The sequence below is a fragment of the Sturnus vulgaris genome, chromosome 1 (assembly GCF_052056855.1).
Source record: "Sturnus vulgaris isolate bStuVul1 chromosome 1, bStuVul1.hap1, whole genome shotgun sequence".
NCBI lineage: Eukaryota > Metazoa > Chordata > Aves > Passeriformes > Sturnidae > Sturnus > Sturnus vulgaris.
In genome coordinates, this window is record NC_142243.1 from 75,782,879 (window position 1) to 75,801,743 (window position 18,865).

Genomic DNA, 18,865 nt, shown 5'->3' on the forward strand with positions numbered 1-18,865 from the left:
CCACAGCTGTTTGAGGTGGATTCAGCCTGCTGAGACATCTAGATAGAGGCTTTACTGACAGTCAGTATTTGATTCGAAGAAGTGCTGGTGTGACTGGCTTTGCTGTGGGAGGAGTGCAAGTGTTGGGGCAAGGCAAAAGGCTCAGAGCAGGGTGGGTGTCTTCACCCCTGGTGCCTTGGGGAACCACCTGTGTCACTACACTTCCCAGCCATGCAGGTGAGCGCTGTAGCTGTTCTGTGTGTAGGGCACAGCTAAAAAGAAACACAAAGGAGCTGGTCTCCTAATTGCTGGGGTCTGTTTTTTGTTGGTGGTGCTGTCTTAAAGCAGTAAAAGCCAGTATTACTTTAGCTCTGTCCTGTGTTGGGAGGAGTGTAGAAGAGTGGTGGGAGGCAGCAAGATTCTGGCACTTCTACTACATCCAGGAGGTGGCAAAGCCACTCTGCCTGCCCTGTGGGAGCCCTCCCCTTGGTCAGGGAGTGAGTAGTGAGCTCAGTGCTTTGGATGTGCTCCTAGAAAAGACTGCACAAGCTGTATCTTAGCGTGCTGGTGCATCCCATCCAGCACCAAAGGTAAAAGTTGGGACTGGCAGCACTTCTCCCTGCTGTTTGGGAGAGGGAAGGTGGAGACGATCATCTTAAACCAAGTCTCCTGAAGGGTGCTAAAAGGGGTAGTGGGACAGCCAAGCAGAACTGACTTCTTTGGTCCTGTGAGCCTTGGTGCTTAATGGTTTATATTCTGGAGTGCCACCTGCTGGCACTTCTCTCTTCGCTTGCTCTTTTCTAGAGGCAGCTGCTCCAAAAGATGAGAACACAGAGCAAAGAAAGCCTGAATGTTAATAATAGGAATAACAGTACTAACTATTTGTATTGATCTTTACATTATTTTTTTAATCATCATGGCACTTAAGGATTCTGTTTATTGGCAAAGATCACACTCTGGCAGGTGTTCTGCAAATTTGGCATGAAAGAAACTGGCAGAGACTTTGTAGCTTAAAAAATAGAGAGCACAGTGTGAAGGAGTGGTTTAAAAAATAGAAAATGATTTTTCCAATCCATGCTGTTATTTGGCAAAATATGAAGCATTTTTAAAAATTTATGGCTTGCTTTAGTAAAATGTTTGGATCATTTCTGTGGTTGGCAAAAAAAAACCCCAAAGCGGTAACCATTCCATTGAAAGACCACCTGACAGTGAAAGCACTTAGCCAAAAGTTAAGAAAACACTGACTCGAATCTGAAAAGTAAAAGTTGTGTCAGTAAAGTAATTGTTAAAACCTTCTGGCTGTAAAGCAAGCTATATTGTAGTTGGTGTCACAAAGCAGATCTGGGTCCAGAGCTGAATTTTTCTTCATCTTAGCCAAGAAGTTCTTTGGGCAGTATAAAGGAGGCAGTTTTTGATTCTGTTTTTTAACACTGATTTTCCATCTATGGGTCAAAGCCTAAATGGGTCTTAAGTCAGTGTGGTGCCTTTGGCATCAGTTTGATTGTGTGCATTGGTGTTGCCAGTGTTCAGTGTGCCACTGTAAGACACAGATAAAATACTGTAAGAAAAATGAGGTAAAGAACTCGACTGAGTAGAATATGGTCCGATCTTGCAGATATGCATGAAGCTGTGTGTATTCACACCGTGTCTTAGATAATCACATCCAGTGCAACGCTCCCTAGACTTTTTTCCCTTCCTTAGTGAGTTGTCCCTAAGGCACCTCTTTGGTTCCTAACTGCTATTCTCTGTGATGTTGCATGGAATAGACTCACAGAATTGTTTAGGTTGGAAGAAGCCTTTTAGATCATTGAGTCCAACCATTAACTCAGCATTGCCATGTTCACTGCTAAACCATGTCCCCAGGTGCCTGATTTCCACATCTTTAAAATACCTCCAGGCACAGTGACTCCACCACTTCCCTGGGCAGTTTGTTTCAATGCTTGACAATCCTTTTTGTGAATAAATATTTTCCTAACATTTAATCTAAGCCTCTCCTGGTTCATCTTGAGGCTTCTTGTTCTGTCACTTGTTACCTGGGAGAAGAGCCCAAACCCCACCTCATCACAACCTCCTTTCAGGCAATTTTAGACAGGGATAAGGTCTCCCCTGAGCCTCTTTCTCTCCAGGCTAAACACCCCCAGCTCTCTCAGCTGCTCCTCATCAGACTTGTGCTCTGGGCCTTCCACCAGCTCTGCTGCCCTTCCCTGGACTCACTTCAGCCCCTCAATGTTCTTGTAGTGAGGGGATCAGACCTGAACACTGTATTCAAGGTGAAATCCATATTGGAAATACTTGGTAAGACTTCTCTGATGTAAGGCCTCATGTAATTAATAATCTTGGGATGTATGTGTTGGACAACATTGGGATGAGTGTGGAGACCTTGAAAGGCACTCCCAGTTAGAAAGATGTGAGAGGCCCCTCTCTCAGCCTCCTCCTTTTGATAGCAAATCCTGTTCTATCAGGTCAGAACAACCTTTGTCTTGTTTCTTGGGTCAGCCCTGTGCCCTTTCCCTGTTCGTCAGCTTTCTGGTCACTCCCACCCTATTTCTTTGTTGGTCCCCATTCCCTAATCCCATCCTTGTAACACCCCCATTACCCCTGGTAATTGGTCTCTGATACTATTTCCCCTGCCCCAAAACCCCCATGTACTTAACCTGGACTCTGAGACCAATCCCCTTGCCTTTGCCTTTATCTCTGAACTCCGGGACTGTGCACATGTGTGGCTGCAATAAACATCTCTGTAAAACCCTTGCAAAGGCCCTTCCTGCTTCTTTACCTGCTTCACCTCAACAATTACCCCAACATCACCAGTTGAGTGTGACTTTCTTTTTTTTTTTTAAAGACATCTGTGAAATGACCTGCATTTTTGCTGTAAGATCCTTCAGATCCCTTGCAAGAAACACTTGTAAAAATCAGCAATCCTATTGACTACATAGTCCTCTTCAGCTTTTGGTCATATCACGAAATGTAACTTCTATGTTGAAAATGCCCCGTGTGTGATTCTATTTTTAAGCCGACAGCCAAAAAAAGCTGAGTAACAATTGTTAAAAACACACTTCCATAAAACTACAGTTAATAGTTTCAGTGTATCTCATTTGCCTTTGTTAGACTAGGAAAGCACAAAAAGTCATTCTGCATCAGTAGACTTAAGCATGCCACGTTCAGCGGTGGAGTGGTGTGAGAGAGACTTCTGGCTCAGCCAGTGGCTCACCATATCAGAAGAAAAATGGTTCCAGAGTCAGTACAAAAATCTTTGTTTGCCCTTTACATTACCTTTTTATAAATTTCTTCTGAAAGAAGACAGTCAAATTGAAGTGGAAGTTCAAATGAGCTGACGTGATGGAAATTTCCATTTTTCCTGAAGGAGAAAGTATTTGCATAATTTGATCTGAAATTGCCAATGAGTTTGTTCACCTCAAAACTTCATTTCTTGAGTTAAAACTCTCATGCAGAAATCACGAGACTGGCCTGCAAATCAGAGACTGAAGTTTAGGGGTCCTACCTAACTAGGATCTGAAGTTGATCTTTTCAGACTTTTCTTCAGATAAACAGGACTAGCAGCCTTCTTTTTACAGAATATTGACTTGATTGAACGTACTCCTGTGAGCCTAGGACTCAGTGTGGCCATAGACTATCAGGATTGTGATGATGTGTTGAGCATTAGCAGCATTATGCTAGTTTCCTTGTCTAAGTTCTGCTGTAACATTGCAAGAACTGCAGAACCAAGCACAAAATTAAGAGGTGTGAAACAGTTTGCTTCACTTTGATTGTTTTGCTCTAATGTGGCATAACACAGTCCTTCCTGAGCATTTGTACTCCTTCATACAGCAAAAATGCTGTAAACTGTTAGTTTAAGTGCTGCCAAATGGAGTGTATTTTCACACCAGGATATTTCAAAAACAGATTTTGACTGGCAGAAGTATGATGGGCGATGTCTAGCGTAAACTTTCAAACTCACTGTAAAAGATGAAATTCAATGTAAGAAAGCTTGGCAGGTCTGATAAACTTCATGCAGCTACGGGAGTGGCTCTTGGAATTGAGTACCATCTCTGTGAAGGAAAGCAATAGTAGGTTTCACATAAACCTGCTAGGAATAGTTCATCTTCCCGTGCCTGGGCATTTGAGCAGCCTATTGCCAGTCCCCACCACAGCGTGCCTGCCACAGCTGAAGGGGTAGCAGCTCTGAGCTCGGTGTCCCAGAGCTGTAATTTATCTCAGCCCACCAGAGAGGGCTGTGCTAGTGCTGACCTGAGTTATGATCATCGCGCTGCTTTTTTTAGCTGCAAGACTACTTCTGTCTGAAAACAGTGCTGGTTCATATGATGGAGAGACTGGGTGCAAATCCCCTCACTCTGTCTAGGCTTCATTCTAGAAGTCGATCCTTGGGAGTCTTGTTTCTCTCATGGGCATGGATAGAGCTGGGAGCCTTTCCTGGTGTTCGTTTGTTGTCTCACCACTAATCTGCAGTTTCAGCTGGTGGTACTGGGGCTTTGTGGGAACGTGTGGAGCTGGTTGGGATAGCTGATGTGTAACCAGTTTGTTTAGTTGCAGCTATTTTGGGAAGGTTGCCATTCTGTTTCTTCAGATCACATCTTTTCAGCATGGTGTAGGGGAAGCAAAGGTGTCAGCACTTGGAAATTACCTTGATGTGCCTGTGGCTTCTGGCACCGGGGTTCTGTATTGGTGGTGTTGATGGATCATGTGTTAAGTATGTAAATGTGCAGCTAACCTCAAGAGCATGTGTCATCCCATTAACTTCCCTGGCTAATGTCAAGTCATGTATTTCATGACTTGTCTGAACTGGAGCTTATGGAGTGTATAGTCACAGGTAGAAACGTGTGGTTTGGAAAAGCACTGGAAGTAATTATTTATCCGGTATAGCCTGCTACATCTCTTTGGAGGATTTTACTGGTCTAAAGACAGAGAGATAAATCATGAAATAGGAAATAATCAATATTATGCAGTTTAGGCTTGATCGAACTCTGCTTGTGATCCATATTTGCAGTGAGAGTTGGACTGTTCCCAAAATCCAGGAAGCAAAGGTGGTATTAATATTACAAGTTGACAGAATGTTACGGGGTGAATGATTAGTTTCCAATAAGAAAGGAGCTTTTGGATCAGTTCCAGTTCCTTTTGGTGTAATCTTCAAACCTGAATGACCAGTGCTGTGACCTGGAGTAGCTGTAGTGCTTATCAGAGGCCAAAACTTCATGAAGATCATGATTTGTTTGCATTATAAAATGACAGAGCTGTTGACCTTGAGGAGGCATATTAGTTGGCTGTCTTCCCCTCTCTTGTGAAGATAAACTCCTGGAAGTGGTGGTTTGGCATTGGCACAGCTGTTAGGCATTCTCTGTTGATAAACAGGGGGCTTTGATCCTTTGTGCTGCCCGCTTAGATTGCAGGAGACAGGTAAAAAGATGAACAAAGCTCCCTGTGCCCTTCTAATCTCTTTCAGACCTTATTCTACTAATTATGGTGTATGAAAGAAGATAATTTCCTTACTTACTGTTGTGGCTTTTAACAAAGTATTTTCCAATTTCTTAATTCCATTTATTTCAATGTAAAAGGATATATTACTGGGGCTCCCCTAGGTGTGTTGTGCTTTTCCCCACACTTGTTCTGAAGCAAAAAAAAAGGAAACAACCTCTTTCTGCACTTGAAGAAGCAAACCCCAGGCCATGAGAACAGCCATGTGGAGGTGGGTCACATAGTCAGGTCCTTGGGGAAGCTGTGCTGGGTGAGTGCAGAGAGCAGACACCATGTTAAGCAGGTGGCGGGGGGGATATGAGGGCACAGAGCAGTCACAGCAGTTAAAACTGTCGTTTGAAGGGCTTTTGTTTCCTGAGGTAAGTGTGAAATCGAGTTTGCAGTTTTTGCGTTGTATAGACAGTGTATGAAAATGTGAGCATTGATTCCTTTCTTTACTGTTTGGGCCCGTAGACAGGTAGATTTTATCCTAGTTTTATCAAAATACACTCAATGACCTTGGAGGGTTGTAGCACTCTATCTTGTAATTACAGACTAGTGTCTTAATAGACTCAGTCACCCACTGACCTGTATCAGTGAGAAAAGTCCACATTTGAGCTTTATTTAATTTTTTTTTTTATGATGTATTTTATAAGTCTAATACCAGATTGTCAGGGGAGGGAGGGAGGGAAGAATCTTTTAATTAAGTTTCTATTTAGGTATCAGGCAAATTCTATCAATGGCAGATGAAGCATAAAACTGTAATGGGAGACTAAAATTTGTAGTTTAAGTTATCAGGTGCTTCATGCCTCTCTCAGCGGTATGAATGCTACAGTAGTATGTCATATTGCCATAAGTGAAAATCCCTTAGGAAAAGGGTGAAAGATGTTACTGAGTGTGAGTTTAGCACTAGTAGCTCCTCGCGTATTTTGTGGGATTTTGGCCTCAGTGGCTTAACTTGTGACCTTATTTTAAGTTAGGGAAGCAGTTTGTAAATCTCTACTAACTGCCTAACCACTTGCCCCTTATGTCCTGGTCATAAAAAGTTACTGGTGCTGCTCTTTTTCCCACCACACCTTCCACTGTCATCTTTTGGTGTTGATTTGAATGGCAAATGGATCTCTCACTTGGTAGTGGAAAAACCTGGCTTTTCATTCCTCTGATCCGGGGGTGAAGTGAGTTCAGTCATAATTAAGAGCAGCCAACAAAACTGAAGAAGTGCTAATAGTCTTGCAAGCATTGTGCCCAGAGTGGGCTGTAGAAATGAGCATCATCCTCTGGGATGCTGTGAATGCTGGAGATTCTGTTTATTTGCAAAATTCGAGGAGCCTTTTTATATCCCACACTGGAACATTTTCAGATGTGATATGTCTTGACCACAGTCATGTCTTTCATCCTGCTAGTACACTCACCCCTCATGGAGAGAAGGGAAACTTAAAACAGCAGGAATGGTGAGAAGTATCATCACCCTCCTTTTAGCAGGGCAGAGTTGCACCTGGGGGGTGCTCTTCCAGCCAGCATGGAGGGGGACTAGGAAATATATAGAGAACCATAGCTCTGGGACAGCTTGACAATTGACCTTGTCAAAAACCTGCAGATATGATCCGTTGGGCTGATGAGGAGCAGATCATGCTCCCACCACCTGGCCTCTAGGATCCACCTGCACAGAGGGCTGCTAGGAAGTAGGAAAGCTGTCCGCTCTCTGTCTCTGCCTGTGTGAAATGGGCATATTTCTGTGGAATATTTTAAAGTCAGATAATGTTTTTCACTTGTAAAGTGCCTCATGTGAAACTGTCTGATGAGCATATCATACAGAACAGCTGTACTGTTCTGCCTCAGCACAACGAAATGTTTGCTGACCTGGCACGTTGCAGGTGATTAGTAGTGTTTGCTGTTGGAACAAAGTGCAGCTTATCCTGGTCATATTTGACCAAAATAAGGTCTTTGGAGGCAGGGAATGTGGACGTGTCCAAGTTTGCAGATAAAAAGAGGGAGCAGCGCAGCTGGTCATGTGAGATGGAACACGGAGCAGCATGTGAGTCTCTCTCTGTTTTCTCTAAACACCAAAGGCTAGTGTTTTCACCTGATCTATTTTTGCTCCAAACCCATAAATGTCTACATCTCATTACATTCCTGTAGGTGACCTTTCTTCCTCTGTCTCCTCTTCCTAGGGCTGGCTGGTGACAATTTCTAAGGTAAATGCTGTGGAATGATACGTTGCAACTAGGCTCCTTTTTTGTGATCCAGCACTGATTTCTCAGCTGCCTGAGGGGCAGGACAAACTGGCGTTCTGTCCAATGTGTACTGTCGGGATCATCCATAGCAGGTTCACTTGCCATCAGTATGGATCCCCTGGTGCTGGTTCATAGGATATTACAGACTCATATATCACAGTTTCACTCAGCTTTATTTTTTGTGGCTTTATGCATCCAGGACTGTGTATACCAAGATGCTTATCTTGGCATGGGACTGAATTAAAGCTAAAGGAGCAGTCACAGCTTGCACTGGCTAAGGCTTTGGCTAAGGCTTTTTCCTTCTGCAATATTTCTGTGTAATTGTGAATAATGAAATGGAAAGGATGGTGGGTGTAGGCTGCCTGGCTTACAGGAAGGTTCCTGGAAAACAGGTAATTCTGGAGAGAAGAATGGATTTACTTCGTTGTTTTTTTGTTAGCTTTATGTCCCTCAAAATGCACATAGTCTCTCAGTTGTATCTGCATGGTGGATGAACTGTGTCTGTGGAGATACGTAGCTTCTGGGGCACAGGCTCTCGTGTTTTTCATAATCTGTGAAAAAGCAAGTATGTTAAATGAAAGCCTCCCGCCCAAATCCTAGGCATACCATGGAGATGCTGCCAGCTGAAAGAAGTGGGGAAAAATGTGCAGGTTTCTGAGCTTTGTTGCAGAAAAGAATGTGTCACCTCTGCCCTGTGGCTCCTGAGGTGAAAAGTAGAGTTGTGATGAAATTGTGCTGGAACTTTGATGCAATCTGGGTGGTGCTTGCATGACCTTGGACCAGCAGCTTTGTCTCTCAGCACTTCTTTTCTTAGATGATGAAAGAATATAATGATGATAATACTTGTCTCTTAACAAGGGTGTTGTGATGAATAAATTAATTGTTCGTTGTGCTGTTCTCAGTTACTATGGTAATTAGTGCTACAGAACAGCCTAAAAATAAATAAGATCATTTAGTGAAGGATATTCAGGGGAAATCAGGTAGTACGTCCTGGGCATTTGCAGTAGCCCGAGTGTATTTTATCCAAATGTGAATTTGAGAGAAAAGTTCACCGATGCTGAGTTTTTGTAGCAGAAATGCTTCCAATTATCTTTTTGGAAGTGACTCTAGCATGCATTTCCTTCCGTATCTGTGGGCACATGATTCTTGCAATTAGTTCTTCTATTGAGAACAGCACTCCCTCCTCACCCCATCTCCTTTACAGCCTAAGGGCACCTGAAACGAACGATTCTTTCTTCTTCATAAATCATACATACTCAGTAATACTGCCAAAGAATTGTTAATGTGTTTGGGGAGTTTACATAATGAACCTTTCTCGGTAAAGGTGAAGTATTGTCGATGCACTGCCTTGCTGGAATTCTGTTATAACCTTGCTGTATAGCAAGTAGACCACCTAAATCCATGTGTAAGTCTGTGCAAAGTTTTTGAGGTTTTCTCTCAGTCACCAGTTAACTATATCAGCATCCCCCAGAGCCAGCCTTTAAAAATGTTATATGATGTTTAATCATCTGTGAATTGTATTGGATTCCATAGGCATCACTGAAGTATATTTTTTGGTTTTCAAGTTAATATAATTTTGGGCCCTAGTAAGTTAGGAAATATATCTTAAGGTATTTCTGAGTCCTTCAATGAAAGTGTCACCCCTTCATGGCTGTGGTTTCCATTGCTTAATATCACAGGGGATATCCTTACATGGGAAAGTTATTGTGTTGCTAGGCAAGGATTTGCCATTAATTGCTGTGTTCTCTGACTTTATGTGCAGCTCTGGGCATGGATGTTCAGTGTCTTCCTTTGCACTGGGTTCCAAAAATAGCTGTCTTTTCTGACCTGGCCAGTTGGGGACCAGTTTGTAGTTGCATTTGTGCAGAGCAAACCTGTGTTTTCTTCCTCTCACTGTCACAGCTACAGCAGCCTTCATCTGTTCACCTCCTGCAGTATCTACCCCACATTGTGTTGGGAAGATGTCAATAGTAAGAGCAACAAATGCCCATTCTGCTTCTTTGGGAGTAGGAAGCTGATGCCTTGGCATTCCTGGCCTCCTGCTCACCCAGACAAAGAGAACTTGGGTCATTGCTGTGGTCTCCCGTGAGGTACTGGCAGAACAGATAGCGTGACTGACAGACAACTGAAATACTTGCTTTATTCTTCAGAGTTTTACTGCTCTTGAGTCATACAATTTGAAAAACTCACGGCTTGTGCAGAGGGCAGCTCAAACCGGCAAAGGAGGACTTTGAAGCCATGTTCTCAGCTACCCAGCAGCTGCTGGGGTCATCAGCTTTGCAGGTTTCTCCCTGGGTCTCTGTAACTGCTTGTGAATTCCTCTCCTTGCCAGCCAGCGGTAGCCCTGTGCATATTGGGCAGATGTACAGAAAGGGAGTGCAGGGCAGGCAGAGAGGCTTCTTTTCATGGCCTGTCTCTTCTTGCTTCCTTTGCTCCTGCTGCACCTTTCTGACACATGAGTTTTGGAGCTTGTGGATTTTCATTGCCAGTTAGTTATTATTTGTGTTACAAATTAGATGTAGAGCTGAAGAACTTGCGGTTGCTGTCAAGTTTACACCAGGCCACCACTACTTGTAGCTTCTGTTGCTTTTTTGTTTGTGGTTTCACTGTCATAGTTTCCAGTCCTCGTTTGACATGTTCCTATTCTCACATACACGTGCTTTTGTAGAGACCTGTGGGTATCCCTGACCGTGTTTTCTGCTTTTTCTCCCCCCGTTGTCCTCTGTCAACAGTCCCCTTGCCCACCTTGGGTGTCACTGTGTGACGAGAGCAAACAACACAACAATGGTTTTGGCTGCTGCTTGACACGACCTGTGCCCTCATGTGCAGTCCTGGCTGCCTCTCTGTCTTTGTGCTTGAAGCACAGAGGAGAGTCTAGTCTGAGTGAGCTTTGGATGAGCTGTTCGCCTGTGACAGCTCAGTACCTTCAGCTGGTGTGAGGGTGCATTGAGCACAAGCTAAAGAACTTGGTCTCCTGTCCAAGAGGAAATCTGTTGCTCTTGGCATAGTTATTAAAGTGAAGTAGTAGAAAGTACTGAGAGCTCCCATGGATTTTTCCTTCTTAGGTATGCAGTGCAAATTTTATTTCAAATAGATTCTTACTGTAGATGATGGCTTGACTTTCTTTTATCTAGCGACTGAGCTGTAGCAGAGTGCAAGAGGGTTGTATGATTAGAAATAAAGTTGCATTGCACCTGTGAAGCTACATGTCCAGCCTTTGAACAAGGCAATGTCAGCAAAGGCCAAGGGGTTAGATGGCTGTGGCTACTCTTTAACTTATCTTTAGTTATGTTCTGAAGGAATAATACTAACCTCTCTGCTGCTGGTCATTACTGCTGATCCACACCTCTGATTATTATTTGAGATGTTTTGGGAAAGTATGAACAGTTTATGTCATGTAGGTGGCAAGCCCAGTCCTGACCTGGCAGAAATACTGATTTACATCTGCAGAAGGAGTACCTCCACTCTGTCCTTGGGCAGAGTAGTCATGGGATAAAGGGAAATGGTTTTAAAGTGACAGTAAGTTCAGGTTAGATATTAGGAAGTTCTTTACTGTGAGGGTGGTAAGACACTGAACAGATTGCCCAGAATAGTTGTGGATGCTCCATCCGTGGAAGTGTTCAAGACCAGGCTGGATGGAGCTCTGACAACCTAGCAAGTGTAAGATGTCCTTGTCCACAGCAGGGACATTGGAACCAGGTGATCTTGGAGACTCTTCCATCATTTTATGATGAGCCTTAATTTCTGAATTTCTAGGCATTGGGAATTTTTCTTGTAATAACATTGCAGTACTGTTATACCTGAGGTTTTTTGATATATTTGCAGGTAAAGCAGATAAGAGTTGTCTTGTAATGTCTGAGCTCAACTTGGACTTGAATGGTCTGTAACTGCAGATTTTGTAGGGATATTTCTGTGCAAAATGCTAATCTGTTGGGTTGCTTGTGGCTGAAAAACTGGATCTGCTGGCTTCAGTGATACTTTTCTGAGTTTCTATAACTAATTTCTATTCTGGCTGTTGTCTCTTAATATTTTTTTTCAGCTAGAAATTGCCCAGCATCATAGATGTCTCTCTTTCATTTCTCTCTCTCAGCTGCATGCCAGTCTATTATCATGTCAGCTCATCATGTTTCTCCTTTCAGCTTCTTTCCTTTGTGTGTGCCTGTACTATAGGGATATAGAGATAGTAATGGATAAGGAAATAAGGAAGATAAAACCTCTCCTCATTTTCTTCCACTTTCCCTCGGTGTGGCCTGCACACAGGCAGCAGATGTGTAGCTCCTTTTGCAGCAGTGTTCAGCTTCGCAGCACACAGAGTCTTTTGATGCCTTTGTGTTGCATGCCACTGGTGTGGAGCAGGTGTCTCATGGGCTTCATGATGGTGTCCCTCAGCAGTGGCCTCTGTGCCACATTAAGATAAAGCATCCCAGAAGTGCTGTGGACAGTGTGTGTCGCTTTCCCCTGCAGCCGTTGTACATGTTTCAGGAGCTCCTGCCTTCTTAACTGCAACCCCTGCTCCCTCCCAAGTCAGGATTATCACTGCGTGTTTGTTGAAGTATCTTGTAAGCCAAAATCCACTGCTGTTACAAAATCAGCAAGCAGGGCCAGTTCTGCCAATGTCAGTGATACCAGTCATCAGCATCTGAAGAGATGACGTGAATTTTGTTTTCCCTGTTCAAATACTGGTAACTGCCAGAAGCAGGTTTCAGGACAGTGAGGTCCAGAGTGCTGTCCTGGGTTGCAAACCCCATGTCTGTGCCTGCCTTCTCTTCTTAAACTACAATATTTGTTATACTGATATCACCCACTGATTAGTGTGTTGCAACCTAGTTCCTATAATCTAGAGAGGAGAGCAAGAGCTTATTGTGTAGAAAGGAAGAAGTCGTCTGAGAGCTGTGGTCCTTGGGTGTTAAGCCTAGTTTGGCAATAACATTGCAATAAGAGAAGATCAAAGGTCACCCTGCAAATATTTTGGATTTTCTTCATTCTCTGGAAGCAAATTCAGGCTGATACGTCTTCAAACACAGGAAGGAAATAAATGTAAAGCTATCACCCTTTCATATTTACTGTGTTGGAGTGACCAAAATCAAACAAAGCTAAACTACACACTGTGCAGGTAAACACAGATGCCTTTTTTTGGCAAAGATGAAAGTAATAAGTGGGAAAACGGGAATTGTAAAGGGAATCCGTTTGTAGATTAGTAACAATTTGCTTTTAATTCAGTGCATTATCTTTCTTTCTGTTATTACTCTGTTTTATTCCTGTTCTAGTGTTCAGTGGTCCTGGGTCTAAAGAGAGCCTTTTGTCTCGTGTGAGGTTTTCATTAGCGAGAAGGTTTATGTTTCAGAGGGCCATGTTGAACAAGCTGCTTATATAACTGGGCAAACAGTTAATTTGACTGAAAATGATACCATTCCTTTTCATTATGTGCAAATGTAGGTGTTGCAGTATAGTTGCTTGGTTGCTCATTCGTGCACAAGTTCAGGAGCCTGTGGAAATGCTTCCATTTAAACTGCTTTTTCTTTCCCCCACCTTTCATGCAGACTTAGCAGTTGAGCCAAATAGCTAAAAATCCTCGGGGATTTAAAGGATTAAATGAGAACAGTTGTTTTGGTGCAGGAAGGGCTAAAAAGTCCTGAAAATATAACAGGAGGTTGTTGCTGTGGGACCTGGCTAGTGAACTATACAGCTACCTCTGTTATGGGCATAAATGTAACTGTGAGTGGTGGACTGATGGGATGATGGGGGTTTGATTTCTGGGAAAATTAGGGAAAAAAAAAAAAGAAACCTAATGATAATAGTGATGACTGACCTGAAGGTTTGCCACTAGGCTGTTTGGTGAAGCTGATGGGAAGATGCTTTCTAGTCAAAGATAACAAATTTGTTTCTCCCACCAGATAATAAAGTCAGTGCTAGTTTTCATTCTCCCTTGGCTGGACTCTTCTGTTGCCACAGGTTCCTGTGACTAACCTATGATTTCACGTTTTTCTGTTTGTCTCAGGTACTGAAAGTTTCAGGCCGGAGGTTTTCCTGCGCTCTCCGTAGCTGCTGCCTGGTGCTGCCCTGAGGAGAAGCAGCGTTGGGAAGGCGGGTGCTGCCCTGAGGAGCAGTGGTGGGAAGGCTGCTGCCCCTTCCCTACGGGCTTGTCAGGGTGAGGCTCATCACAAGGCCTGCTGTGCTTTCCCTGCGCCGGCCGCCATGGAGACCTTATCCCAGGACTCTCTGCTGGAGTGCCAGATTTGCTTCAACTACTACAGCCCCCGCCGGCGGCCCAAGCTGCTGGACTGCAAGCACACCTGCTGCTCCGTGTGCCTGCAGCAGATGAGGACCAGCCAGAAGGACCTGCGCTGCCCCTGGTGCCGTGGCATCACCAAGCTGCCTCCGGGGTACTCTGTGTCCCAGCTGCCCGACGACCCCGAGGTGATCGCCGTCATCGCGATCCCGCACACCTCGGAGCACACGCCTGTCTTCATCAAACTGCCCAGCAATGGGTGCTACATGCTGCCCTTGCCTCTCTCCAAGGAGCGGGCGCTGCTGCCGGGAGACATTGGCTGCCGCCTCCTGCCCGGCAGCCAGCAGAAGTCCCTGACGGTGGTGACGATCCCCGCCGAGCAGCAGCCGCTGCAGGGCGGCCTTCCCGCCGAGGCGGGAGCCGAGGAGCCGGACCGGAGAGGCGCTGTGAAAAGCTCCACCTGGTCGGGGGTGTGCACTGTGATCCTGGTGGCCTGCGTCCTGGTCTTCCTGCTGGGCATCGTCCTCCACAACATGTCGTGCATTTCCAAGCGCTTCACGGTGATCTCCTGCGGCTGAGGCGGCAGGGGCTGCGCTCCCCTGGGGGCCGGGTCGGGTCGGCGGTGGTGGTTTTGAGCGAGACAATTCCGTGCAGCTTTCCCCAGTGACTGCAGGACGCTGTGCACAGGGGCAGTGGTGCCTGCCTGGCTGTGGCCCCTGGAGGGATGGCATCGGGCCTCTGGGCAGCCTGCGGAGAAAATCACGTCCCGTGTCTGGCGGCAGTGGCACTGAGGAGGACTGCATGTGTCACCGCAACCATTTATCAAAGGGACTGCAACTTCACAGTGATCTTTTTTTATTGCGTTACCAGATTAAAGACCTCTATGTAGCTGGTTATACTGTGAAGTATACAGTACGGGCTCTTCTTTAAACACAGTATGTTAAAATCAAAACTGCTCCACGTAGAATTAAATGAGAACTGGCGCACAACTGTACGAGGTGTTCAATACCAGTCCACACATGCATTATTTTTTAATGAGGGGAGGGAGGGAGACTTGTAAAGTGGAGAAATCATTTAGCTGGTAAAGCATTTTATATGTTTTAAATGGCACGTTAATTAAACCAAGTTAGGGAGTTGTACAGTAGTTTTTAAGAAGAAGCATTTTACAAGCAATCTTTTCCTTCCTTGGTGTCTGTTTTTTGCCTCCGTTTTTCCCCATTTCTTTCAACTACAGGGAAATGGTACTTCCAGCATCTTTTATTTGAAGGAGCTTTCAAGAAGGGATGCAAAGTGGGCTAGAAAGAATACCTAAAAATGCAGTCAAAACAGTTCTGTCTAACTGGCTTTATGGGAAGGATAGCTTTGCATGGTAAACATTGGATATGCTGTTTTCCCTCCAGTCTGGCAGCGGACTTCCTGATGGCCTGGTCTGCGTAGCCATTAGTGAAGAAATGGGTCATGAGAAGTCCTAGGACTCCTGTGAGGATGTGTAACATACTGCTCTTAATTTTCTTTTTCTGCAGGTTAGGTTTACTTCATAGTTTTTGAAAAGTTTAGACCTATTTTGCCTTCCTCTTTCCTAATGGGTGGTGTGACAGAGGTGTTGCTCTAAGAAAGCTTCACCATTGGAACTGAGACCAAGGACTCTTGTATGCGTCTAGTAAGAGGCAGTGACATATCTCGGAGAAGAATCCAGGCCAGTCTAACCTCTTACTGGGTGGGCCACCCCTCCTAAACTGCTGTGGCTGTCCTGGTGTCAGAATGTCTGGGTGAGTGTAGCAGAGCCTCTTCCCATGTTTCAGTCTCACTAATGTTGATGATTTTATAAGGACAGATGTGAAAAACAAACACAGTGTCTTCCTCCACCTGTGACTGTCATGAAACCCCAGTCATTTGCAGTTCACTTCTTGGGAAGAGCCAAATTCCTGAATGTAGCACCTTGCTCTAAGTAGTCCCACTATCTTTAGTGGTACTGCTCATAAGTAAAATAGAGCCCAGTGTGAATTTGGGTATTTGGCAAGTCTGATTGCTGAAACTTACATCTGATTTAGGGATTGGATCAAGGGGCACATGGCATGTCTTTAGAAAGACAACAAAAACTGTTGATTTGCACTGCTTCTTTTTTTGAGTACAAGGCATAACCTCCCTGAAGTGCATCTACCTAGTGCTCTTTCCAATTCTTGGAGATTGCTGAATGCCATATTATAACATAGTTTTGACTACGCAGTGCCCAAGTTGGCTCTGTAGTTATCCTTGGTTTTCTGGTTTTGTCACAAAATCCAGTTGCTGACTGATGATAAACATTCTCAGCTCACACTTCTGTCAGGAACATGCCTCTGACTTCATGCTGGATTTCTTTCCTTCCCTGTTTTGAAACTACCATTTTGTTCCTTGTTTCCCATTAACTGAAGAATAGGGTGCTTAGTTGTGATGATATGTGTTTGCTCATGTTGGGAGAGGAACTATTGTGCTGATTTTTACCTACTGTCATATGTATGCATAACACAGGGGAAAAAAAAAGTCTTCAGATAACACACTCAATGCCTTTTTTTGTGCAAGGCCCATGTGCAGTATGCCTTGAACCTGGCTTGCAAATATTGTAATTACATGGACACCTCTCCGCAGCATGTTTCATTTGGTTGCAGTAGGGAACACCAGGTATTCCCAGATGTGTCTTGTGAACGTGCTTGTCTCTTGTTGCCAGTAGCTAGCCAGATTTCTACTGACATCCATGCTACACTGCTTATTGTGTAAAGGAAAGCCAGTTCACAAAAAATCCTGCCTTTTATAAGACTCTCGAGGAACTGACCAGACACAGGACTTGACCCTCTACTGCCTTATCCTGTAGCAATTGCTGGGTGTACCAGAAGCTTATGGCATAGGTGAAGGATGCTCTGAGAACGGTGCTGGTGCATTTTGCTCCAGCTCCTGCATTTGTTTCCCTGTGAATGCACAAAACCGCAAGGCAGTCCAGGAGCAGGTCCTGGCGACACCGTGGTGGTAATGTTACCTCCTTCCAGCCATACCTGCCCGACTGAAGCTCTTGAGGCCGAGGATTCTCTGGCATTGCAAAGAAAGGCCCTCTTCATCTCCATATGGAGAGTGCAAAATAAAAGAGGAATCAGAAATTAGGTTAAAATACCACACTGCATAACACATTATACAACAGGCAGACCTGGAGTTTATCCGGAATTAACGACGTGTTATATTAGCAGAATACCATCGTGTACTACGTAACACAGTACATTGTTTCATTAATATGAATTTCCTGTACTTTTGTGCCTGCTGAAATGCATGTTTGACCTAATTTCTGATCCAGACATTTGCCTGCTCACAGCCTTGTGTAAGAGCAATAAGTAAAACCTCAAGATTTTTGCCTGCGTGTACGCGCATGGTGTGTATGTTCATTCCTTTTTATAAATAGGAGTTCTGGAAAAGTTTTTGTTCTGGCTTTAGACTGTGACTAGAATTTTAAATTTGCAGCTGTCATATATGTTAGATCACCTAGCCTTTTTGCTGACTTGTGTAGAAATGAACTAAATAGTTTGTTGTAATGTACAGTGTTAAAATGTTTCTCAAGTATGTCAGTAGTCATACTGCTTTAAAAATGCAGTGCAGTCTGTCCCATTCTTTGGTTCAATACCTGGCATTAAAAAGTGATACTGCAATTTTTTTTATTATTATTTTAAAACAACCTTGTCTTTGTGATTTTTCCTTTGTGGAGAAACGCATTTGGACTTCTGCCGAAATCATCAGGTTCCAGGTTAGCTTTTGTTCTCTGGTGTCCAGTAAGAAGTCCCTGCTCAGTTCCACCAAAAAGAAAGACAGAAGCTTACTGTGACCCAGTACTGTTTGAGAAACCAAACCTTATGCTAAAATGTGTGGGTAGTTATTCAAGCACCTGCATTTTTAGAGCACATTACTCTGTATGAATGTGTATTTATTTGCTTGTTTAATAGGAAGGATGTGTGTGTTGGGGTCTGGCTTCAGTTTTTTTTCCTGGACGGCCCCAACTTCCATTGTTGGCTTGTGCTTTGCTGGCAAACAGACTTTAGGGTTCACTCTGTGAAATTTTGTTTAGTGAATTTTAAAAATTCAAAATATGCAATTTTGGTATGCAGGATTTTTTTAGGAAACGTGTGTTCAGTGATTGTTCATGCTTAACCACGATGTAAAGGAGCCTGTATGTTTTGTAAACATGGAGCAGTCATGAGTCCAAAGTTTCATCTTTACTAATGAAGCTCATTCTGAATAAAACGTTAGCAGGAAAAGAATGATAGCAAGTGAATTATGGTTCCTCTGTTATTTTGCCATCAAATGAAGAGCATGGAAGGGAATTTAGCAGAATTGCTCCATATTTCATGAGAGGGTGGCTGAAATTCATCACTCAACGTTTAAAGGCAATGTGTAAAGTATGGGTTGTGGTAAATAGTGAAAGGGCATTCATGTTTTAATTAGTGTGGAATACAGAATTATAGCTGATGACTACTGAGCCATTAAACTTTTTTTTCTGTTTTAATAAAATGAAAACTTTTAAGTAAACACTTTGCTTATAGGAATGAGGGATTGCTGGCCTTCACTTAAGCTTGCATTGTGCAGACTGGTACACTGATTCCCTCTTGTCTTGAGGATCCCTTCCCAGTCAGAGGATTGCTGCAGCTATGGGCAGCCGGCTTTTTTTGATAGTGCAGAAGATTTTCTGGACTGGAGATGGTTGATATTACACACTGGTTTTGTTACATTCACAGCAGGGCTGAACCAAAACCAAACAATTAATCCATGGTCTGAACTCTGTAGATGTTCCAGAACCAAAAGCTCCAGGTACCAGTCTGTCGTGTAAATTGAGCTTGAGCCTGTGTTCTCTGGATCTTTTCACAACAATGCCAGGGAGTAGAGGATGTTGCTTCCTCACACTCATGAGAATGGATCTGTACCCACCATCCACAGCCAATGT

General features: G+C 43.9%; 1 protein-coding gene across 3 annotated transcripts in view; it reads left to right on the forward strand.

Moving 5' to 3' along the window:
* Nucleotides 1-18,199, forward strand: part of RNF152 (ring finger protein 152) — a 43,766-nt gene extending 25,567 nt beyond the window's left edge. For all 3 annotated transcript variants that reach the window (XM_088170488.1, XM_088170496.1, XM_088170492.1), the window contains exon 2: nt 13,681-18,199. In XM_088170488.1, the coding sequence (XP_088026614.1) occupies nt 13,878-14,489 (612 nt within the window). In that variant the 5' untranslated portion in view covers nt 13,681-13,877 and the 3' untranslated portion in view covers nt 14,490-18,199. The remainder of the gene's footprint in view (nt 1-13,680) is intronic.
* The last annotated feature ends 666 nt before the right edge of the window (nt 18,200-18,865 follow it).